The 24,471-nt window shown below is 48.6% G+C and overlaps 1 protein-coding gene and 1 pseudogene across 1 annotated transcript; one reads left to right on the top strand and one right to left on the bottom strand.

Annotated features, from left to right (window-relative positions):
* Positions 1-222: 222 nt before the first annotated feature.
* LOC123493981 (uncharacterized) lies at positions 223-16,543 on the bottom strand. Its single transcript, XM_045228502.2, has 9 exons — positions 16,475-16,543; positions 16,271-16,384; positions 15,764-16,039; positions 15,589-15,677; positions 1,897-2,059; positions 1,600-1,640; positions 1,205-1,379; positions 456-699; positions 223-359 (listed from the first exon to the last, which is right to left on the bottom strand). Exons 1-9 carry the CDS (start codon positions 16,541-16,543, stop codon positions 223-225), a joined length of 1,308 nt encoding a protein of 435 aa, XP_045084437.1.
* Positions 16,544-18,905: 2,362 nt separating this feature from the next.
* LOC109781914 (peptide-N4-(N-acetyl-beta-glucosaminyl)asparagine amidase A-like) lies at positions 18,906-20,765 on the top strand (annotated as a pseudogene).
* The last annotated feature ends 3,706 nt before the right edge of the window (positions 20,766-24,471 follow it).

Here is a 24,471-nt window from a genome sequence, read left to right on the forward strand (position 1 = left end):
GCCTAGCTCTGAGGCATTGCATGCTTGGGTAGAGCTATCCAGAGAGCAACAGAAAGTTTGCACTCAGTTTGGGGCCAAAAAAACGCCAAGTGTTTGTGTGGCGCCTAGCAGGGAGGCGCCACATTGTATTGTGCAACGCCTCTGTGTTAGGCGTTGCACTATACAGTGTGGCGCCAGCCAACTAGGCGCCGCACTAACACTTAGTGTTTTTTGTCCCTCAAACTAGGACATTTCAGGCACATTTTCAGGCACTTCAAGTTCAACAAAGACAACATTTCTTAGAGTGACCATCACTTCAAGTTCAACATTACGAAGACATACAATCACTTCAAGTTCAACATTACTAAGAGCTACCACCACTTCAAGTTCAACGACATAACAAGTTCGACACAAGAAAAACGCCCACTAGGCGAGTTACATAACAAATAGAGCACGACGACTAGTTCCTTGTGCACTTTTTGGCTCCTCCCCCCTCCTGCTGGCTATCTTCTTTGCCTTCCTAGGAAGAGCAACCTGCTCCAGCTCCGGTTCCTCCACGTCATCCACATAGTCATACAAAGCCGCCATCCCCGAGGTGCCGACCATCCTCTTGCCTCTTTGGGTGAAGTCTTCAGGTGTGTATTTATTGATTCCCCTCCTAGGCTTTAACTCGTATGCTGACCAAACTTGATAGGTCCCCAAGGTCATGTCATCAGCAACCTATTACAAAAGTAAACGATATGGAAAAAACCGTGTGTGAGGATAAAGTTAGCAATGCATCAATAATTGAATATATGCTATTGCCATACCTCTTGGGTAACCACACCCACATCCTCATCCTCCAAAGGATCACCATGGCCAGAAGTGGGATCTGATGGTGTCGCCGACCTAGAGCGTTGAGGTGATACATACTCGGGGTCACAACAACCGACAAGGTTCGATAGCCGCCTTAACCTTTGGCCCTGACGCTGCAACATGTACAAGTGAATGAGACATCGAACGTAGCAACACATGTTACATGGACAATTGAAGGAGATGTGAACCTTAATGAATGCTCGAAGTGCACCTTCCCCATCGCTTTTCCCAACCGGGGTTGTCTCCAGAATAGTCTCGGTCTCATCAGCTACTTTCTTGATCTGGGCACGCTATGAACAGAAACGGCATTAACGTGTTAGGCAAGCGAAGATGTGAATAGTGCGAATGGGAAATCAAAAAGGGGAAATACCACAAAGTTCATCACTAGAGCTGAAGGGACTGAGGTGCCTTCCCTAACTAATTTGTTGTACAGGTGCTGGGTTAGCTCATCGAAGACGGTGGGATCTTCCAAAATCTCCTCAGCATACGCCGGCTTCCATACCTCCACACGGGTACTTGCAAGAAACCATGTGAGATAGTTGTTGAACGCGATCGGGCAGTGCTCACGAAGCTGGGCTCGTTTTCCAGCCTTAGTTTGCTCCACACTAAGCGCGAACTGTACGACATACTTCCTGTGATGCTTGGCCCAATCCTTGACCTTCCGCTGCCTTCTCCTATCCAACCTACAAATTAGAAACAGAATATTAGCACCATCAAAACCGCCGAGAAAGTGCTAAGTGCTCAAGGTTAATTATATCTTATGTGTGTAGCAACTTGTCCGTGTCCTCCCACTCCGGCGAGTGTGGCTGTAACAAACCAAACTGGCGGTACACCCGATGTGGCAGGTGAAGCTCAATCGCCGAGTTGAATATGAGTGGGCACTGCATATGCCAAAGATCCCTATACCTAGTGCACATCGGATTCAACCTGAACTCTCTAGGGTTACCAAAACTATCCCCTCTTCCATACGACTCCCATTCCACCTGAAACATAGCATAGAGTGCAAAATTGATTTCGAGTTACGATATAAGCATGAGAATCACTTATGCAATGTCGAGTCACCTCCTCAGCCGTGATCGTGTCCAGCTCCCTCATGTACAACTTGTACATGACCGACGGATGATCCGTCGTCTCATTTACCACATCCCACTTGTAAGCCCAAGTGGGGAGCCGTAGTGGGTCATCTTTGTCGTCCCAATCCTCGAACTTCACGGTCTTCGGTCGTTGTCGTGGAATTGTCACGGCAGACGTCCTAGTGTGAGGACTTAGTCGTGGAGCCATCGCAACGAGATTAGCTTAAAGGGGTTAATCGGGACAAAGAACACGAGGAGTTTATACTGGTTCGGCCCCTTGCGGTGAAGGAAAAGGCCTAATCCAGTTTGAGGTGGTATTGCTAGGGTTTCAATGACCAGGGAGCAAATACGCTTAACCTGGCTCTCGATCTGTTGTTTCTTGTCCCTAAACCGCCGTCGGGTCGTCCCCTTATATACACAGGTTGACGCCCCGCAGTACACAGAATCCCGGCCGGCTCATAAACGTGTCCGTCTCGGTATCTACTCTTTCCTATCTTACAATACAAGTCACACGCCTATGGCGGTTTACGTCTATGGGCCCTAACCCGCCTCTGGGCTTTGGGCCTTTTTATTAAGTCTCCTTCATAAGTCGCCATCTTCTATGTCTTCATGGGCTTCGATGCTGGTAATCATCATGAGTATAATCCGGCCCCTCCTGGGTAGTTTATACTCAATAGTTATATCCCCAACATTAGGCCCCAGGTTGATTTGAACTTGTTCACATCAATCTTCAACACTTAGAAAAATCCCTCCTTCATTACCTTCGCAAAACTTATAACTCGCCATGACGTCATCGTCTGGAATTATGATAATCCGCCATGACGTCACCTGCCATTAACTTTAAACAGAGCCAAAATCTTTTAATGTATCTCCTTTTCTTTAGTGAATCTCCAAAAATTGAGGCGTCTGCACATCTATAGATCCGTTTTTTGACCTCCTCGATTCCCGCGCTTGCCACTTATCCATTCGCGTTATAAATAGGACCGGGGGTCCCTTTCACCCCCCCCCCCCCCGTGCCTCTTCGTCTCGTCGTCTTCCTTGCGACGCCCTAGCACTCGAGCTCAGCCGCCACCACCAAGCTTCTCCTCTGCTTCAACGTTGGCCGCTGCATCAACCTGTTCAGACCAGACTCCACTCGCGTGCCTCCGCCATTCAACAGCTTCAGTGAGTTCTTCCTCCCCCCCTCCGTAGATCTGATTAGGGTTCGCACGAGGTCATGGAGGTTCGGTGTTGTTCTTCACCTATTCTTCATCGTAGCATAAATGGCGGATTCAAACTTGATATATTCCTGTGCGGTAATAGCAATAGTCCTTCTTTTTCCATCAGATCATCTTTTTTGTGTAGAAAACCCAATCTGGAACTTCATAAACTGTTCAAGCACCAATATTTAGGTCTGAATATATATTCTTTTTCTGACACGCGGTAGATCCGAAATTGCAATATCAATATGTGAAAACTGTTTTTCATAACTTAGTCATTTTCCAACTTCAGATCTATACTTTCAATATCTGTGTAGGCGGTTTAACTCAGAAAATAGTAACCCGCCAGGTACCATTAGTCCCCTCTTAAACCGCCAATTTCTCATTTCTGCAACTTGATAACGCCAATCTCCGGTTTAGCACTTTTGCATGCTTCAACACTTTCTACCTTTTAACCTTTAACGGATTAACCATGAATCTTAAACCGGCATAAACCTTCTTCCATGTTATTGAACAAATGGCCAAGTCCTTTTACTCCTGCAACTGGGTTCAATCACGGGTTACAGAAGAAAGGCTGAACGGGTTTGTTGCCACTAGCGCTTTAGCAAAAAAGTCATCCACTGGAGAGTCCCTAGTCCTAAAAATCCTCCTGAACCCAAGGAAGGGGAAGTGATCATTTTTGCTGACCATCTGAGTCGAGGATTTAGCCGTCCCGGATCAAAAAAAATCCGTGACGTGCTTCATTTCCTGCAACTCCACCCTCAAGGTATTGGACCTAACCCCGTATCCAACATTTGCAACTTTCAAGTTTTCTGCGAAGCTTATCTGCAAGAGGAGCCCATGGTTGAATTGTTCAGAGACTTCTACTACTTAAACCGCCGCACAGAATTTGTGGACGAGCCCAACACTGAACTTGGCGGGGTATCCATCCAAAAGAGAAAAGATGTCAGCTTCCCTCATGCCAACCATCATAGCCATCCCAAAGACTGGAACCAAACTTGGTTCTATTGCCGAGATACATCTCCAGCTGGTGAGAATCCTCTGCCGGGTTATCGTGCTCACCGGCTTAGCAGTACACATCCACTCCCCCAAAGACTCAGCGCAAAGGAACGAGCCAAATATGCGCCACAGCTCTCAAAGCTCAGAGCCTTTGTGGCAAACAGTTAAACAGGCGTTGATTTCGTCTGTTGCTGGGTGTCCTGGAGTATTTTACCCTTAAGCCGTCGCCCCGGTTTAATGTGTGAATATACAGGGGCTTGAAAGATCCTCAACGCCACATTGACATTCAGCTGACTGACGCTGAAGTTACTGAAGCTGTCAAGAAAATGCTGGATATACCGGTGGCTGAGTGCAGCAAAACAGGACTTAGTCCTTTCTGTGCTACAAATAAACCGCCAGCTGTAAGAACTGCTCAACTCCTGCTTACTCCATATTCTTAATACTCCCTTATGATCTTTTCAACTTTTAACAGGGTGATGATCCATTCTGGAAAAGGAAGCCGCAGGATAAACCGGCCAAAACAGCTCACCCCATGACGAAGGTCCACAAGACGCCTGCCAAGAAGAAAACCACCGAATCCACCGATTTAAACATTGACGATGACGATGATAATCATGAGTCAGAGGTAGAACTTGATTCACTTGGCTCCTTTTTCATACATCTCATTGACAATGATTATTATCAGGATGACGCTGAGGCTAGCCATGCTGGTGACATAGAGGTAATTATTCTTTCCTCCGGTTCAGATCCTCTGCCAACACAGAAAACCTGTCAAGTACGCCGGAAAGTAAGATTTTCTCACCCTCTAGCTCACTTGCGTCCAAACTTTCTTTTGAAGAAACAGCAACATGAAGCTCGCCGCACAACCCGGCATAGTGGCAACGTGATGACCTCTGCCGGTTACCAAACACTCCACTTTGCAAACGTCGTCCATAGATCTTACATATTTCTGACATACTTTACCCCAAGGCGGGTTATTTTCGACAACCTCTTAACTCGTCTGATTCAAATTACAGGGGGACTTCTCATTCTTCCTCTGGCGAGTCATCAGGAACACAAATTCCAACCCTCAAAACGGTTCCTGGGTGAGCATATTAATTGACCCTTCATATCTTATATTTGATCTTCATACTGACCTGATGTACACTTGTTATTTTCAGGGCCCAAGCCAGAGCTAGTAAAAAGCCTAAAGTGAATAATCCGGCTGATGACCCCATTCCATCTGAACCAGAAAGGACCCCTGAACCTTCTAATCCAAATGCTGAAACATTCCTGATGACCCGCCACCGCAAGATCATGAAACTGAAGTTGAACATATGGAAGTTGATCCGATGATTCAGGCTGATAAACCGCCAAGCTCAACTAAAGCTGCAGACGACAAAGCTGAAGACGTTGTGGTTACTGGTTTTGGTTACACAACCCCTGGCAACCCCATTGCTCGGTCAAAACACAGTGCCAAAGAAGAAAATTTTGCTGTTGACAAGGGCAAGTGGAAGGCGGACTTGGAACGCTATGCCCACCTCAGCGCCCAAGATATCCATTCTGGGTTTCTAAACCGTTTGTTCACAAGCCGTGACTATGAAGCCGGTTTAGTGAACATGATGAAGGAGCGGTATGAGGTAACTGCTGTGAACTCTGCCTAAATATGCTTCCCTTAGCCGCCAAATTTATTGGACATAATAGAATGTTCTGTAAATTTCCAAAACCATATAGATCGACTCCAGTAGCCCCCAAGGGCCGGTTTATACTGTCAATATGAACCGGGACTTGTAGAATAACAACTCTTCAATTTTGCCTGTGTAGCCCCCAAGGGCCGGCTTAGCAAATATGTTAAGTTGGGACTAATTATGCTGTAAGGCTAAAAATGCTTGTTTTGAGACCTTTACAATCCGGTTGACCACCAAGCTGATAAGTGGAAGAAAAATCCATAGTTTTAACTGGAGCAAATATGCATTAGCCCCCAAGTGCCAAGAATAATACTTGTATTGAGTTTGGGACTTGTAAAAATTTGTGAGAAGAAGCAATAGACATTAGCCCCTAAGTGCCAAGTATATTACTTGTTATGTGCTTGGGACTTCGAATATGCACTGTCAACTCATAAATTGCATGTATCTTGCAGGCTGAGCTTATCAAAAAGGAATCCCAAATTGCTGACCTTCAAGAAAATATCAAATCTCAACAAACCGAGACTTCCAAGGCCAAGGAGGAACTGACCAGTGCCTTATCAGCAATGGAAAAACTGAAGGAGAGCTTCAAGAACGAGCGGACAGGTTGGGATACATAAAAATCAGCTCTACTGAAAAGGGCTGAGGATGCTGAAGTAGCCCTTAATCCGCTAACAGAGGAGTTAACTGGCTTGAAACGGCAAATAAATGCCATGACTACTGCTGTTTTTGTTAAGTAGCCTCTTCATAAGCCTTAAACATGTATTATCTAGGAAACTGTCGGTTTATAGATGTTTTGTATGATGCAGGAACACGCGTTGCTCATCTTGGCTCAGATATGCGGCAAAAACTGAAAGCCGCCTATACACTTATAGAGCAGTTGTATACCGGCGTTCAACGGGTTATCTGCACAGCTTCCCATAACAAACCACCCCCAACCTTGATCAAGGAGACATTGGAACGGCTGGCGATGATGCACGCCCGGTTTGAAGAACTGAAGAAATCAGCCGCCAGGGCGGGTGCTCTTACTGCACTAACTCGGGCCAAAGCATGGATATCGGATCTTGATCCGGCTGATGTGGGAAACGGCTATCCGAGCATAAAGGAAGACGGGTCAGACTTTGACAATGATGACCTCAAAGCTTTGACGAGGGAAATGCGCCCATTGGCTAGCAAGTTGGTTGACGAGACCGATCTGTCACATTGCCAGTCGGTTTATAATGCCAACAACAAGAGAGTTAATGCGCCAAGTTATGATGCTCCAAATCTTATTCCTCCAATCCGTAAGCATACTTATGCCCCTGATGTTGATCCCTCCGCACTTATAAGTGATGAAGCTGTATTCAAAGCCTTAACTAGGATCAATTGGACAACCATTAACTTCCAACCACTGGGTAGAGAAGAGGAAGATGAGCCGGCGCTGGACGATCCGGAACCTTCAAGTTAGCCCGGCCAAGATTCATAAACCGGGGGCCGGTTTAGCATCTGCTTGCTGCAAGACTTGTTGATTTGGGCACCGAACGCCTTGTAATAGGCTAGCTTAAACTCTTGATCTGCTATGCCATCGCACATATGTGCTTTGCATGACATTGTTGTTCCGCCATGTTAAAATATGCCTCGTATGCTTATGATATTAACAATTTGAATCTGTTCCTGCATACAACAGAAAAAAGTGTCCTGGCGGTTTACCGCTGGACGGGTTATAACGCCCAATATAAAGCCATGGAAAATTAACATAGTTTATAACCAAGGCTAGACTTAAGGACAACCATGTATAATTGCAAATATAGCATACCTGCGATATTTGATCACACTGTTAGCTTACCAAGCCAGTGTAATAAGGGTGATAACCCAAATTTGAGAACTGGTAATGTATCATATATTGCCGGCTTATGAAGAGAGCGAGGCCGGGTTAATAAACACCGGATATTATGTTATCTCATACTGGCGACTTATAGTCAAAAGCCAGGCCGGGTTAATAAACACCGGATCTTAACTTATCATGTACTGATGACTTATAGTCGAAAGCCAAGCCAGGTTAATAAACACCAGCGAAATGTGATAATAAAACCTTATAAGCTTTATCAAATAAACCTCAAAAGATCTGTCCAAATAAAAACACACGAAAACGAGGCTTTTCATGGGCTGCCAGGCCGAAAATCGAGTGCTTTCATGGGCTGCACAGGCCACTGAGTTAAACCGTTTTACAAACCTTATAAGATGGACCTCACATAACCAATCGTCATTTTAACTTTGACAAGTTCAGGGTCTGCAGAAGATTGACTTGTCAAACGTTCGGCGGGTCATTCCAGGAATACTTCGGCGGAGTGGCTTACTTAAAAAGGCAGGATAACCCGGGGTGTTAGGTGAATACACCTGGCTTCCAAGCCTGGCTTTTAAGCCTATCACAAGGGTTATAGCAACTCTTGTTCTTTAGAACAAAAGAGCCCCCAAGCAATATTTCTGAGCTATGCTCAATGGGCACCTATGTTTGAGTTGTGCTTTTGCAACAGACTCTCTTTGGTCCCTTTAGCCTGGGTACCAAGCACCCAAATTTTTTTATGTGGCCTATAAGCCGGATCAAAGGGTAATCATAACTTTGCTCTATAAAGCAGAAGCCCCCAAGTGACCAAAAACTCGTTGTTTAAAGAGAAAAACGACAGAGGCCCTGCTTTAACAGGGATGTCAACTTTATTATATTGATCATAATATATACATTGTCAAAATATGTACATCAGAAGAGCCGGTGGCTCAGGTGTAATAAGGCCGAAGATGAGCAATATTCCAGGGCCGGTGGGTCTCCTCCTCCGACTTACATGAGTCTTTGTGCTCTCGAACATCGATAAGGTAGTATGACCCGTTGTTCAGATTCTTGCTGACCAACAAGGGTCCTTCCCAAGGTGGGGATAACTTGTGCATATCAGTCTGATCCTGGATGAGCCGGAGCACTAGATCACCTTCTTGGAAAGTTCTAGTTTTGACCCGGCGGCCGTGGTAACGGCGCAGATCTTGCTGGTAAATCGCTGAACGAGCTGCTGCGATGTCATGCTCCTCATCTAACAGGTCAAGTGCTTACTGACGTGCTTTTTCATTATCAGCTTCAACATAAGCCGCCACGCGGGATGAGTCATGACGGATGTCACTAGGGAGAACCGCCTCTGCCCCGTAAACCATGAAGAAAGGCGTGTAACCCGTAGAACTGTTGGGGGTGGTATTAATACTCCATAACACGGAAGGTAACTCCTCCACCCAACAACCCGGCGTCCTCTGCAGGGGAACAATAAGCCGGGGCTTGATGCCTCGTAGGATCTCCTGATTGGCTCTCTCAGCCTGACCATTAGATTGGGGGTGAGCCACTGACGACACATCAAGCCGGATATGCTCACGTTGGCAAAATTCCTTCATAGCGCCCTTGGAGAGATTAGTGCCATTGTTTGTTATAATGCTGTGTGGAAGCCAAAACAGAAGATCACCTTCTTCATGAATTGAACCGTCGTTGCTGCATCACACTTACTGACAGGCTCTGCCTCTACCCACTTAGTGAACTTATCAACTGCCACCAAAAGGTGGGTCTTGTTATCATTGGACCTCTTAAAAGGCCCAACCATGTCAAGTCCCCAAACTGCAAACGACCAAGTAATTGGAATCATCCTCAATTCTTGAGCCGGCACATGGGCTCGGCGTGAAAATTTCTGACATCCGTCACATTTACTGACTAGATCCTCAGCATCAGCATGAGCCGTCAGCCAATAAAATCCATGACGAAAAGCCTTGGCCACAAGAGACTTAGAGCCAGCATGGTGGCCACAATCTCCTTCATGAATCTCGTGCAGAATCTCACATCCTTCTCCAGGTGACACACAACGTTGAAATGCCCCTGTGACACTGCGATGATGTAACTCCCCATTGACAATAGTCATTGACTTGGACCGCCGGGTTATCTGCCTGGCCAAAGTTTCATCTTCAGGTAACTCGCCCCGGGTCATATAAGCCAAATAAGGGACTGTCCAATCAGGAATAGCATGAATAGCCGCCACCAACTGAGCTTCTGGGTCGGGAATAGCCAAATCCTCCTCTGTAGGCAACTTGGCCGACGGGTTATGCAGAACGTCAAGAAAGACATTAGGCGACACCGGTTTACGTTGAGAACCCAACCGGCTTAAGGCATCAGCCGCTTCATTTTTTCTCCAATCAACATGCTCAACTTGATAACCTTTGAAGTGACCAGCGATAACATCCACCTCTCGTCGATAAGCCGCCATGAGTGGGTCCTTAGAATCCCAAGTAGCAGAGACTTGTTGAGCCACCAAATCTGAGTCACCAAAGCACCTTACCCGGCTTAAGTTCATCTCCTTAGCCATTCGAAGGCCGTGGAGTAAGGCCTCGTATTCAGCTACATTGTTAGTGCAAGGGAACATCAAACGGAGAACATAACAAAATTTATCACCTCGAGGGGAAGCGAGCACAACTCCAGACCCCGAGCCCTCCAATTGCCTGGACCCATCAAAGTGGATAGTCCAATATGTGTTATCTGGCTTCTCCTCAGGCATCTATAACTCTGTCCAGTCATTGATGAAATCCACCAGCGCCTGAGATTTGATTGCCGCGCGAGGCATATATTTCAAACCATGTGGACCAAGCTCAATGGCCCACTTGGCTATCCGACCTGTGGCTTCTCTGTTCTGAATAATGTCTCCTAAAGGAGCAGAACTAACCACAGTGATGGGATGACCCAAGAAATATTGCTCAAACTTCCGACTGGCCATGAACACCCCATATACAAGTTTCTGTCAGTGCGGATATCTCTGCTTGGACTCAATAAGCACCTCGCTGATGTAGTAAACCGGCCGTTGAACCGTATATTCCTTGCCTGCTTCCTTCCGTTCCACCACAATAGCCACGCTGACAGCCCGGGCATTGGCAGCCACATATAACAACAATGGCTCTTTATCAACAGGGGCAGCAAGAACAGGTGGCTCGGCTAACTGCTTCTTCAAGTCCTCAAACGTTGTATTAGCGGCATCACTCCACACAAAATTATCTATCATTTTCATCATCTGATAAATAGGAGTAGCCTTCTCACCTAGCCGGCTTATGAACCGGCTCAGAGCCGCAATACGACCCGCCAGACGCTGAACATCGTTAACACATGCCGGTTTAGCCAATGAAGTAATGGCCTTGATTTTCTCCGGGTTAGCTTTAATACCCCTGTTAGACACCAGAAAGCCCAAGAGTTTGCCTGCCGGTACACCAAAAACAAACTTGGCCGGGTTAAGCATCATCTTATAGACCCGGAGATTATCAAAGGTTTCCTTTAAGTCGTCTATCAACATCCCCTTCTTCCTGGATTTCACTACAATATCATCCACATAGGCATGAACATTGTCTGATCATGAAGACAATTCTGCACACATCGCTGGTAAGTCGCCTGGGCACTCTTGAGCCCAAAAGGCATAGACACATAGCAGAAGGCTCCAAAGGGAGTTATAAAAGTCGTCTTCTCCTGGTCCTTAACTACCATCTTGATCTGATGATAACCAGAATAAGCATCCAAAAAACTCAACCGCTCACAACCCGTCGTAGCATCAATAATCTGGTCGATTACGAGGGAGAGCAAAAGGATCAGTCGAACAAGCCTTGTTTAAATCTGTGTAGTCCACACACATACGCCAGGTGCCATTCTTCTTAAGTACCAGCACAGGGTTAGCCAACCACTCAGGATGAAAAACCTCGACAATAAACCCAGCCGCCAAGAGCCGGGCTACCTCCTCACCAATGGCCTTACGCCTTTCTTCGTTAAAGTGACGAAGAAACTGCTTGACCGGTTTAAACTTGGGATCAATATTGAGAGTGTGCTCAGCGAGTTCCCTCGGTACACCTCGCGTGTCAAAAGGTTTCCATGCAAAGATGTCCCGGTTCTCACGGATGAACTCGATGAGCGTGCTTTCCTATTTCGGATCCAGATTAGCACTGATGCTGAACTGCTTGGATGAATCGCCAGGAACGAAATCAACCATCTTGGTATCATCTGCCGACTTAAACTTCAGGACCGGATCATGCTCTGCAGTTGGCTTTTTCAAAGATGTCATATCCGCCGGATCAACATTGTCCTTATAAAATTTTAACTCCTCCGTTGCACAAACCGACTCAGCATAAGCCGCATCACCTTCTTCGCATTCCAAAGCTATCTTCCGGCTCCCATGCACTGTGATGGTCCCTTTATAACCCGGCATCTTGAGCTGCAGATAAACATAACAGGGTCTGGCCATAAACTTAGCATAAGCCGGCCGTCCAAACAGAGCGTGATACGGGCTGTGAATCTTGACTACTTCAAAGGTCAATGTCTCTGACCTAGAGTCATGATCATCTCCAAAAGCAACTTCCAGAGCTATCTTACCAACCGGGTATGCCGACTTACCAGGCACCACGCCATGGAAAACAGTGTTCGACGGTTTAAGATTTTTATTTGTCAACCCAATGCGACAGAAAGTTTCATAATGAAGGATATTGATGCTGCTCCCTCCGTCCATGAGTACCTTGGTGAACTCGTATCCTCCGACCTGAGGTGCGACCACCAAAGCCAAGTGACCCGGATTATCATCCCGGGGCGGGTGATCTTCCCGACTCCACACAATGGGCTGCTCAGACCAGCGCAAGTAATGGGGAACTGCCGGTTCAACAGCGTTCACCGCCCTTTTATGAAGCTTCTGATCCCGTTTGCATAAACTTGTGGTGAAAACATGGTACTGCCCACTATTCAACTGCTTTGGGTTACTCTGATACCCAGATTGCTGCTGTTGATTCCCCTGACCTGACTGTTGATGGTAGCCACCCTGATTGCCTTGATTACCTTGGAACCCGTAGAACTGCCACCGCCATAACCCGGTCCATGAGGGCCAGATCCTGAACCACCACCTGGCCCATAACTGTCTTGAAAATGATTCGAATTTTTGAACTCTTTCATAATGAAACAATCCTTCCAGAGGTGCCCAGACGGTCTTTCTCGCGTACCATGCCTTGGGCAGGGCTGATTCAGCAGCTGCTCAAGATTAATGCCTGATCCTCCAGTCCGTGCGGGCGGTTTACCCTTACGACGCTGACCATTATTCTGCGCATTGGTGTTAGCCACAAAGTCAAAACTATTATCAGCTTTACGCATACCGTTGCCTCCCTGGTTCGCCGGGTTATGCTGCTGCCCTTTGGTGTTGCTGCTCTTCTTTCCCTTTCCCGGCTTTTCATCATCAGACTCGGGGTCCTTGGTACCATCAGAGTCAGCATACTTAACCAGAGCCGTCATGAGTGTCCCCATGTCATTGCAGTGGCGTTTGAGCCGCCCCAATTTCTGCTTCAGGAGCGTGAAACGGCAATTGCTTTCCAACATTAATACTGCTAAATCAGCATTGATATGATCCGATGAGTGCAGGATTGTTGAGACCCGGCGCACCCAATGAGTCATCGATTCACCTTCTTCTTGAACACAGACGGCTAAATCCACAATTGACATGGGCTGCTTGCATGTGTCTTTGAAATTATGGATAAACCGAGCCTTTAACTCGGCCCATGACCCGATGGAGTTGGCAAGGGGCCCCTTCAACCAAGTGCAGGCCGTCCCCTCCAACATCAAGGGGAAATATTTAGCACACGCAGCATCGCTAACATCCAAAAATTCCATGGCCATCTCATAACTCTCGATCCATGCCTCAGGAGGTAAGTCGGCTGTATAGTTAGGCACCTTGCGAGGACCTTTGAAATCCTTGGGAAGACGCTCATTACGTAGAGCTGGCACTAAACATGGCACGCCCAAATTCCTAAAGGTTACACCGGGCTCCACCGAAGTTGTCGGACGAACCGGAGTAGGTTGACGGGCCGCATATTGTGCCGCTAATTCGGCCTCTCGACGTACTCGACCTTGATCCACTACATTCTGAGCATCAGCACCACCGCCCGCCGGGTTATGTCCATGGGGCGGGTTATGGTTCCGTCCACAGCTTGACATAGCCAGCTCATCGATATGCCTGCTGTAACTCCGGCTCGGGCGAGGGGTGGAATGAATCCTGTCACGACTGTAAGAATAAGCCTGCTGCTGAACCAAAGCTGTCTGAAGGAGCTCTCTAGCTCTCCGTGTTTCAACCGCCGTCGGAGACTCGCCTTCAACTGGGAGAGCTGCCAATCGTGACGCCGCAGCGATCATGTTATCCAAAGAGTTAGAGTAATGACCCGGTGGTGTCGGCACGTGCTGCGGCGGGTTATTGTTCTGATGAGGTGGGTCCGTCGTTCGTGGCTGAACCGGCATACCCATCCCAGGTGCTTCGACCTGGTTTATTACTGCCGGGTTACTGGTTCCTGCTCCTGATGTGTTGAAAAGGTTTCTTGCCTCGTAAACCGGGGGCAGACGAGTTTGATGCCTCCTTCTCATGACATCGTTTGAAGCGTAGTGATCTAGCATGAGCCGGTAAGACTCCGACTAGATCCGCTGTGCCTGAGCATCCAAAGCTGCTCGCTCCTCGGCCATCCTCGTGTTTTCCGCGTTCAGCTCTTCCTTGGCCTGTGCTATCTCATCACCCAAATTTGCAACCGCCGCATTATGCTGATCCCGATCCACCGGATTAACCACTGTTGCTAACAATGCTGTCAGCTTATCCAACAAGTAAGTTAAGACTTGAGCTGGCGGGCGCACGGGGCCTCCTGCCCCGGCAGCCGTCGCCGCTGCTGACCTGGAAATCAACTCTGCTGCAGTCGACGAGTGTTGCACGGGCTGCGTACCGTCCATGAAGATCGTGACCCTGTTCGGCGGCTCGTAGGGGTCCGGAATACTTTCGCCATCGGAACAGCCCCCAAGCCGGCCGTCTTGCGGTTGATACAGTGACTCGGTCTCGCCGGTGGATGACTCATCATCAGAGTAACCGACCGTCTCACCACCAGATGCCGATCTACCCTCAGATTCCGCTCCATGGATGAATCCCACGAAGGCACGTTTCATGGCGAGCTGAACTCGGGCGAGTCTCGCACGCTGAGCCGTCTCGATGATGTCGGTGCAGATGTCCGGCTCAGGGCCCGGCTCGCCGATTTTGCCAATGAAGACGTGAATTCCGTTGAAGGGGACCCGGTACCCGTACTCAATTGAGCCGGCCTCGGGGCCCCAGCCTGCGTCGTCGATGTAGAGCTTGTCGTGACGACTCTTGGTCATCCGGCTCACAGCGTATCCCTTGAGCCCTTCGAAGTTGCCCTCTAAGAACTTGAAACCATCGTGCGATAGCCCCACGGTGGGCGCCAACTATCGTGGAATTGTCACGGCAGATGTCCTAGTGTGAGGACTTAGTCATGGAGCCATTGCAACAAGATTAGCTTAAAGGGGTTAATCAGGACAAAGGACACGAGGAGTTTATACTGGTTCGGCCCCTTGCTGTGAAGGTAAAGGACTAATCCAGCTTGAGGTGGTATTTCTAGTGTTTTGATGACCACGGAGCAAATACGCTTAACCTGGCTCTCGATCTGTTGTTTCTTGTCCCTAAACCGCCGCCGGGTCGTCCCCTTATATACACAAGTTGATGCCCCGCGGTTCACAGAATCCCGGCCGGCTCATAAACGTGTCCGGCTCGGTATCTACTCTTTCCTATCTTACAATACAAGTCACACGCCTATGGCGGTTTACGTCAATGGGTCCTAACCCGCCTCTGGGCTTTGGGCCTTCTTATTAAGTCTCCTTCATAAGTCGCCATCTTCTATGTCTTCATGGGCTTCGATACTGGTAATCATCATGAGTATAATTCGGCCCCTCCTGGGCGGTTTATACTCAATAGTTATATCCCCAACAGTTGTCCAAGCGGCAATCGCTCCCAGCTCCATATAGAAAGTGCGAGCATACAACCACCAATACCTCCAGATTTCCTACAACAGGCTTCATCCAACTGCACATAAAAGAGAACATGGTTGAATTAACAAGAAGATCGCATTGATAATGTAGCAATGAAGTGAAAAAGAAACAACTTTGTACCTGTCTATACAAGTAAGTCAGTGTCGCCGAACCCCAACTCCATTTGCTATCGAAGATGGTCAACGCCTTCAGCCACATCCATGGAGCATTCTTGCCTGTGCCATCAGCAAAAATAGTCCTGGATATAACATACCACATGTAGACACGAGCATATGTCTTGACCTCATCCTCATTCGCTTCCTCGGGGCAAGTACCAAAGTTCCATGCAATCCAGATGAAAGGAGCACCAGCTGCGACTCTTTCCTTCTTCTTGTCTTCTGTTTCTGTTTCCCGAGGCTCCGGAGGAACCATACCGATAAGGGCATGCATATGCTCGCGCCACCCATCAGAATCGGTGCTCATACATAGAGGATTCCCCTCGATAGTAAGACTGGCGATCATAGCAATATCCTGGAGCGTCATAGTCATCTCCCCGGTCCGAAGATGGAAACTGTGTGTCTCCGGCCTCCAACGATCAGTAAGCGCGGTGATTGTTGCAGCATTGAGGGGTGGCGTCGACCGACTAACCAACTGAATGAAAGGGAGGAGTCCTGTCTCCCTTACATACGGTGTGTATCGCTCATCATAGCGCATCCCCCCAAGGTTGACCCCGTGAAACCGAATCTTCAGAGGTTGAAGCTCCTACAAACAAACAAATCAAAAAATTACATATGGGGCATTTGTGTTTGAAATAAACACGAAATTCATAATACCGACCACTTTCATTATTACCCGCTGCTCCATTGACATAGCGTATGACCGGTGTTGATGGTCCCAGTGGTCATCGAGAAGCCAAACCATCCTAACAATTTCAAACAAAGCTTTCTTGTCAACACGATTATCTTTTGAATACAAATAAACTAAAGTACGCCTACTATATGCAAAATTCAAAGCATATGTATCCAAAGCATTCTTGTCAATACGAATATAATTTCAATACAAATAAACTAAACTAGGCCTACTTCATGTAAGATTCAATACAAATATCTTTTCCATAGTAATAACATGTCAGCCTATGTATCCAAACAATAACTTTTCAATAAAATCAACTAAACTAGGGTTGCAAAATTAGGTATCTAATACATGCAACATTCTAATCTAATCTAATCAAATAAGGGTTCCCCAAATCTCCAACATAGCATACATTCTATGGATAGAAAGAAGAGGATCGGAGAAGAGTACCTTCTAGGATGGATTGGTGAAGAAATCCACGGACCAAATCGTCAGATCTGAAGGATTTGGGAGAGGGGATTGAGAGGGGGAGAGGAGAGAGCCGCCGCCACCGCTGTTCTGTAACTGGTAATGGGGTGGGTTGGGGACGGCTGCGTGCGGCGGCTGCATCTAAGTCACGGTGCAACATCTGAGGGCTAGGCGCTGCACATTACATGTGTGGCGCCTAGAACGGAGACGCTGCACTGCTGGGTGCGGGTCCAGGGGCTGCCACGGTGGAAAAAAGTGCAACGCTCCAGAGCTAGGCGCTGCACCGTAGGGTGTGGCGCCTACGTGTCGGGCGCCATTCAAAAAAGTCAGTTACGTGACATAGTTTTAGGGGCAGTTCATTTTGTGAATTCATTGCGTCCACAAGTTAAAATTGTCAATTTGCCATGAATGGACGCATCGCATCCTCCAGGTTGACGTTGACCTCATGGTCCGTCCTTTTCATGCACCCGCAAAGTTTTAAGCCAAGCTCCTCATCTCACAGAGTTAATTGCAAGGAAGTACCACATTTGGGATAGTTGTAACGGATCAGTACCACTATTCAGATTTTTTGCAAGTCAGTATCACGTTTGAGGCTAATCATTGCAAAACGAGCTAAACGTTGTATAACGCAGTATCTGACCACGCGGCCCCACCTTTCAAGTGACACGTGGCATATTATTTTTGCAGATAAGACCCCCGCATTGCACTTAATGATGCAAATGCCCCCGCGATGTTAAAAAAAGAATTGCGCATGCCAGGGATTAGAACCCGCGCCCTTCCGGATTCGACGGAGAGGCCCTACCACTACGCTAGCCCATGTTGGCTGTGGTAATAGTATAGTTGGTTTCTATATTACGTGACGATTAAATAAATAAAACAAACGGAAAAAAACTCACGTTTGCGCTGATTCGAACCTGCGCCTGCGACTGAAAGAAAGAACGCGCCAGCCACTGCTCTAGAGAGATGCCCGCGTCAGGCTAGTGGCATTTATCTAGTTTGGACACGTCCTGGTCTTTTACCATTTTTAATTATGTTTTCTGTTTCACATTTCTTTTTTATATAGGTTTAGTATGCAATATTTTTTGTAAATACAAACTAAACATTATTATATAAATAAACACTGAACATTCTTGTATAATGTACGATGAACAATTTTGTTATACACACTGAACATAAATATACGGTGAACTTTTTTAAAAAATGCATAAATTCCTTTTTTTATACGTGTTTTTTTGTTTCTGATTTCTTTTATCTTTTTCAGATCTTTGGTATTCTTCGGATTTTCATGTTTTCAATTTTTTTTACTTTTTTTATATAGGTTTAGTATGCAAAAAAGGTTGTAAATACACGCTGAACATTATTCTATAAAAATGCATTGAACATTATTGTATAATATAGATGAACAATTTTGTTATATACATTGAACTTTTTTAATATACAATGTACTTTTTAAAATTTATAAATTACATTTTTTTTGTATATGATGTAATTTTTTTAACAATATACAATACACACACTATATACGGCGCGCTATTTATCTTTTTTGTTACCGTATGAAAAAGAGAACGAAGCACGGTATAAAACATGTATGCGTGCTATGTAAACAGAGGAACACTCGCGGCGCAGCGATAGTGAGCGCGCGCTGCGTCGCCCTAGTCCGGGTTTGAATCCCAGCTGCGGCGCGCCCTCTCTGCGATCGCTACTTTTGTGGTTCGTTTTATTTATTTAACGGTATAATAATATAAGTACTAATTATCCTAACTGAGCAACTCACTAGGCCTAGCGTAGTGGCAGGGCCTCTCCCTCAAAACAAGGAGGTCGTGGGTTTGAATCCCCGCTTGCGCTATTTCCTTTTTTTAACTTCGCGGGAGCATTTGCGTGATTAAGTGCAATGCGAGGGTCTTATCTGCAAAAACAACATGCCACCTGTCACCTGACAGGTGGGGCTGCGCTGTCAGATACAGTGTCAATACATTGTTATACGACGCTTAACCCGTTTTGCAACGATTAGCCTTAAACGTGGTAGTGACTTGCAAAAAATCTGAATAGTGGTACTGATCCGTCACAACCGCCCTAAATGTGGTACTTCTTTGCAATTAACTCCATCCCACAAGACGAGATACACGTACGGGTACACGCAGTCAGGACTCAGGAGGCATTGCCTCCACTGTGGTCTCAAGCCTCAACCATGGCCGCGCCCTGCATTCACGTTGTCTTTCTCCTTTGTCTGGTCCCAGCCACCGTCGCCTCACCTCATCGTAATCTACGCAAATCCCCGGTCGACATCGCCGCGGCCCCGACCGTCTCCGGCAGATGCGTCGCGGCCGACCACCTTCTTCGAGGTGGACCGCCCGCTCCGCCCGCCACCGGACAGCTCCGGCCCGTGCTCCACGCTCCTGCTATCCAGCTCCTTCGCCTTCACCTTCACCAAGCTGCCCGCCATCGCCGCCTACTCCCCGCCGCGCTGCCTCGCCGCGGCGGGCGGCCGCGCCTCAGCGATCTCCCTTGCCGTCCTCGAGTGGCATGCCACCTGCCGGGGACTCCAGTTCGACATGATCTTCGGTGTCTGGCACGGCGGCGCCAACTCCTCCGCGGCAGCACCGCCGAGCCGCTGCAAAACGGCGTCGTCTGGTCCGTCTCCAAGGACATCACCAGGTACGCGTCCCTCCTCGCCGCCGGCAACTCCACCCTCGCCGTCTTCGTCGAGAACCTCGTCAACAACCAGTACACCGGCGTGTACTATGCCAACGTGACGCTCCACCTCTACTTCCGCCGCACGCCGACGAGGCCGCCGCCCGCTGTGGCTCCCGCCGACCTCATCGTCCCGATGTCCAGAGGCTTACCTCTCAACGACGGGCTCTGGTACAAGATCGAGAACGCTACCGACGTCACGGCCAAGAGCGTCGTGTTGCCATCCAACACCTACTGCGCGGTCCTCCAACTCTACGTCTCGTTCCACGGGGATGACGATTAGTGGACAAACCAGCCCGGTGCCGATGCCAGCAGCCCGTTCCGCGAGGTCACTGTCCGTGTTGACGGGGTCCTCGCCGGTGCCGCGTGGCCGTTCCCCGTCATCTTCACCGGCGGCATGGACCCCCTCCTATGGCGGCCCATCACCGGCATCGGTTCCTTCAACCTCCGGACGTACGACGTCGAGGCGACGCCGTTGCTGTGCAAGATGCTGGACGGCAAGGCGCACGTTTTCGCGTTCGCTGTGACCAACGCTGTGGACGTGTGGTACGTCGACGCCAACCTCCACCTCTGGCTGGACCCTGGGAGCACGGCGACGGCGGCGGGCCTCGTGAGCTACGTGGCGCCGGAGTTAGCGCCGGCGACGGCGTCCTCCCGCACGACGGCGAGCCGGCAGGTCTCGGCGACCGGATGGGTGAAGTCGTCGTACGGGAACATCACGAGGAACGCCACGCAGACGTTCGATTTCGACAACACCAACGCCGGAGAGAAGGTGAACCAGACGACCGTCGCGCACGCCGGCGTCGCCGCCACGGACGTCGCCGGCGTCTTGTACTACTCGATGCAGATGCGCCAGAGCTTCCCGCTTTTCTTGGACTCAGGACCGGACCAGGTAACCGTCACGCACGGGTTGGAGGAGACGGTAGCCGCCGGCCGGTGGTCGTCAGGGCCCAGATACCAGTCGCTGCGCAACACGCAGCGGAGCAGCGTCGCCGGGGCGTCGTGGGGCATCCGGCAGACGTACAGGTACGAGGCGACCGACTGGTGCTACTTGAGGAACGTGACCAGCAGCGGTTACAGCATCGTGGCGGACCAGTCCAGTGAGGCGTGCGTCAAGGGGCCATTGCGTTGATCTACAGGATCAAGCAATAAATAAAGTGTAGGATGCGGTAATAAAGCCCGGGCAGTTTTTTTTCAAAAATACGCCAATGACAATACCATATTTTTATAGAAAAAGCCTGGACAGCTCCTATATTGTCAATTTATGGCAGTCGACAACAAGCCTACGAGCATGCAAACCAACGACAAAATACAATCAGCTCCGGACAGCGGAGAAGGGCGTTCGTTTGGGTCGGCGCGGACACAAAAGTCGGTCCAACGCGCCGACCTAAATGGACGCGCGTCCGCTTTTCATCTGCGGGCGACCCATTCCCGGCCCATTTTTTGAGCCGGATTTACGTCGGCACAGACACGAGACGAACGCGCGCGCGCTCGCCTTCTCCTCCCCCCTGACCCGTTGGTCGATGGCACATTGGTCATCCTCTCCCATTCCAACAAGCCCTCGCCAGCCTCCTTCGTCGACGCCGCTGCCGCTCACAGTGCCCATTTCTCTGGTGGCTCTGCCAGCTGCCGGCGCCACAACATCCCCTCTGCAACGCCGCCACCTCCCACGTCGCTCGCCACCACCATGTTGCCGCCGGGGAACTGAAAGCTTCCCACCCCCTCTCCCCCGACACAACCGCGACCGCGACCAAGAAGCCGCCTCGCCGCCCCGTCGAGATCCTCACCAGCACGCTCGTCGGACGCCGCCAGGGCAGCTAGCTGGTCCGAGGGCGGCGCGACTCCCTTCGCCGGCCGTCATCTTCATCGACGCCCGCAAGTTGTTCGACAGTTTGCCAAGGTACAAAATGGACTCTGCCGACGAGTTCTTTTTCACAATTTCCTTTGCGACTCTGACGATTCCTCGTCCGATGATGAGGAGGAGATCTTGGGTGCCGTGTTGATCCATCAACAGGTCAATAGCCAGCGCCCGTCGTTCCGTAGCTCCATTCCGGGGCACCTTCCGATGTTGAATCGCAACCGAGAGAGCGGGCATTTCCTTCTTTGGAAGGACTACTTTGACACAACAAACCCGTTGTTCAAACATCAGAAATTCCGCCGCCGTTTCCGTATGAATAGACATCTTTTCAACCGTATTAGAGAGGGATTGGTCGGCTATGATGACTATTTCGAGTGCAAAGAGGGTGCTGTTGGAAAAAGTGGTTTCTCCTCTTATCAAAAATGCAATGTCGCCATCCGAATGCTTGCATACGGAGTGCTCGGTGATCTCATTGATGAGTACGTCCGTATGAGCGAGTCTACATGCCTAGACTCCCTGTATAAGTTTTGCAAGGCTGTTATTGCTGTGTTTGGCCCTGAGTACTTGAGAGAGCCGACTCCTGAAGATACAGCCCGTTTGTTGGCGATGAATGCCAGCAGGGGCTTCCCAGGGATGCTTGGCAGCATAGACTGCATGCACTGGGAGTGGAAGAACTGCCCTTTTGCTTGGCAGGGGCAGTATAAGGGCCATGTCAGGGCTTGCACTGTCATACTTGAGGCCATTGCGTCTCAAGATCTCTGGATCTGACGCTCTTTCTTTGGCATGGCCAGATCACACAATGATATCAACGTGCTTTAGCCTCGCCGGTGTTTGCTAGGCTTGCCAAAGGCAACAGCCCACCGGTGAACTTTACTATCAACGGCCACAACTACGACAAAGGATACTACCTGGGTGACGGTATCTATCCTCAGTGGACCATTATTGTGAAGACAATCCCCAACCCTGTCAGAGAGAAGAGGAAAAGATTTGCCCAAGAGCAAGAGAGTGCTAGGAAGAACGTCGAGGGTGCCTTTGGTGTTTTGCAATCTCGATGGGGCATTGTTCGGTATCCCACTAATACTTGGAGTACGCAGAAACTGTGGGAGGTGATGACTGCTTGCGTGATCATGCACAATATGATCGTAGAAGATGAGCGCCTGAAACGTCTGTACGATCAAGGGTTTCAGTTTCAAGGTGAAAATGTTGTGCCTGAGCATGGAGGAGCGGCAACTTTTGAACAGTTCACCCAATTTCATCATGACATGCGTGATTGGGAAACCCACATGCAACTGCAAAATGATTTGGTTGAGCATACGTGGGTTCATGTTGGCAACCAATAGACGTATCTTTTTTATTCGGCTTGCAAAACTATGTGAGACATTTTTATTTTATTCGGCTTGTGAAACTATGCTATTTTATTCAGTTGAAACTATTTTATTTATTTGGTTCTGGACTATATGTTTGAATGCAAAAGTTGTGTGTGAAACAATGCAAAAAATAAGCTATATATTTGTTGAAAAAGGGTGGCCAACCGGTCATGCCGGCACATATGGGTCGGCGTATTGGGCGCACTACTGACCCAAATCTAAAACTGGGCGACGCCGGGCGGGCGGCCGACCCAAACGGCCAAAAAGCAGACAAAAGCGCCGTCCATTTGGGTCGGTGCGTTGGAGTTGCTCTTATATACTTTAGATTTCGCCCTTAGTACTTGAGATAAAGCAAACAAGCCATACTGATAAAGTTATGCTTATCAACGCAAAAAAAAAGAAAGAAAGAAAAAAGAAAACGAAACCATGACTAGAATATAAAAAAAATATTACTCCCTCCATCCCAAATTATAGATCGTTTTGACTTTTCTAGATTCATAGATATTATTAAAGTTTTTAAATTGTTTTAATAGTTAGTTCAATAATCACTCTATCTTTAAAGTTATGTCCTTTTCACTACTGCATAAGCCCTTCGAACCAGATGAAAATATCATAAGAAAAATCACAGAGCTTGTCCTTATTCTTTTTCTGTTTTATCTTAGCTAGCACTACAAATAAGGCCCATGATGAACATGTGTTTGTGTTTTACCCCCACAAAATGTTAGGAACATGTAATTTTCATTTCGCAGACAAACACTAGTTTAGTTTGACCTCCACTATGGTAGCCCCCTTTTGCACATGAAAAACTAAGATGGTTATGTGTTTTCTAATAAAAACAAAAATAATAAATGCTTTGAGGTTTCACGTGAGAATACGTCAAAGAATTTTATAGATTTTGATAGTAAATTTTGTAAATAGAGAAATTAAATCAAAATAAAAAGAGAACTTGATGCGGAGCATCCCTCGACCATCACCATGGACGTCACACCACCACCGCGAAGACCTCGAGGACCAAGGACAAGAGCACACGCACGCACCGTCGAAACCGAGGTTAACTCTTTCCTCTCCGAGTTTCGTCCGGATTCACTTGTCAATGGGATTCTACCTCAAAGAGACGCGTTGGGCATTCTTAGGTATTTTGGAGATCGTCGCGAGGGAGCACGGAGGAATCACCAAGTTCACCGGAGACCTATGGAGGAGGAGAAGGAAGAAGGACGCGCGAGAAGCACGAAGCAAAGGAGGTCCCGGACCACCACGGCCCTCCCCTACAGCCGGCGGAGCCCCTGGCTACCCCGGGTGCCCGGCCCTGACCTGGGCGCGGCCCCTCCCGGCCCCGGGTGCCCGGCCTTGGAGGGCCCGGGTGCCCGCACCCCCCCTGGGCGCTGTCCCAGCCGGCCCCGGGTGCCCCCCCCCGGCCTGGTGCCACCAGCCACCACCCCGGGTGCCCGGGCCACTACCCCCGGGTGCCCGACCTCTACAGCAACAAGGGCGCAGCCCCCCTGACCGGACCGGGTGCCCGGTCCCTCGCACCCCGGGTGCCCGGACCCCTCCGAGAGTGTCGCCGTTTTCAGGGTCATTTTGGACCTTTGTATCCCTCTCTCCCTCTATTTCAT

The sequence above is a fragment of the Aegilops tauschii genome, chromosome 5, assembly GCF_002575655.3.
Source record: "Aegilops tauschii subsp. strangulata cultivar AL8/78 chromosome 5, Aet v6.0, whole genome shotgun sequence".
In the NCBI taxonomy this organism is placed as follows: Eukaryota; Viridiplantae; Streptophyta; class Magnoliopsida; order Poales; family Poaceae; genus Aegilops; species Aegilops tauschii.

Coding starts and splice junctions, on each gene's coding strand:
- LOC123493981 (XM_045228502.2), bottom strand. CDS start 16,543: ATGGTTTGGCTTCTCGATGACCACTGGGACCATCAACACCGGTCATAC. Junction 16,040..16,270: donor TCCTCCCTTTCATTCAGTTG/GTTAGTCGGTCG, acceptor GTTCCTCCGGAG/CCTCGGGAAACAGAAACAGA. Junction 2,060..15,588: donor TGGGAGCGATTGCCGCTTGG/ACAACTGTTGGG, acceptor AATTCCACGACA/ACGACCGAAGACCGTGAAGT.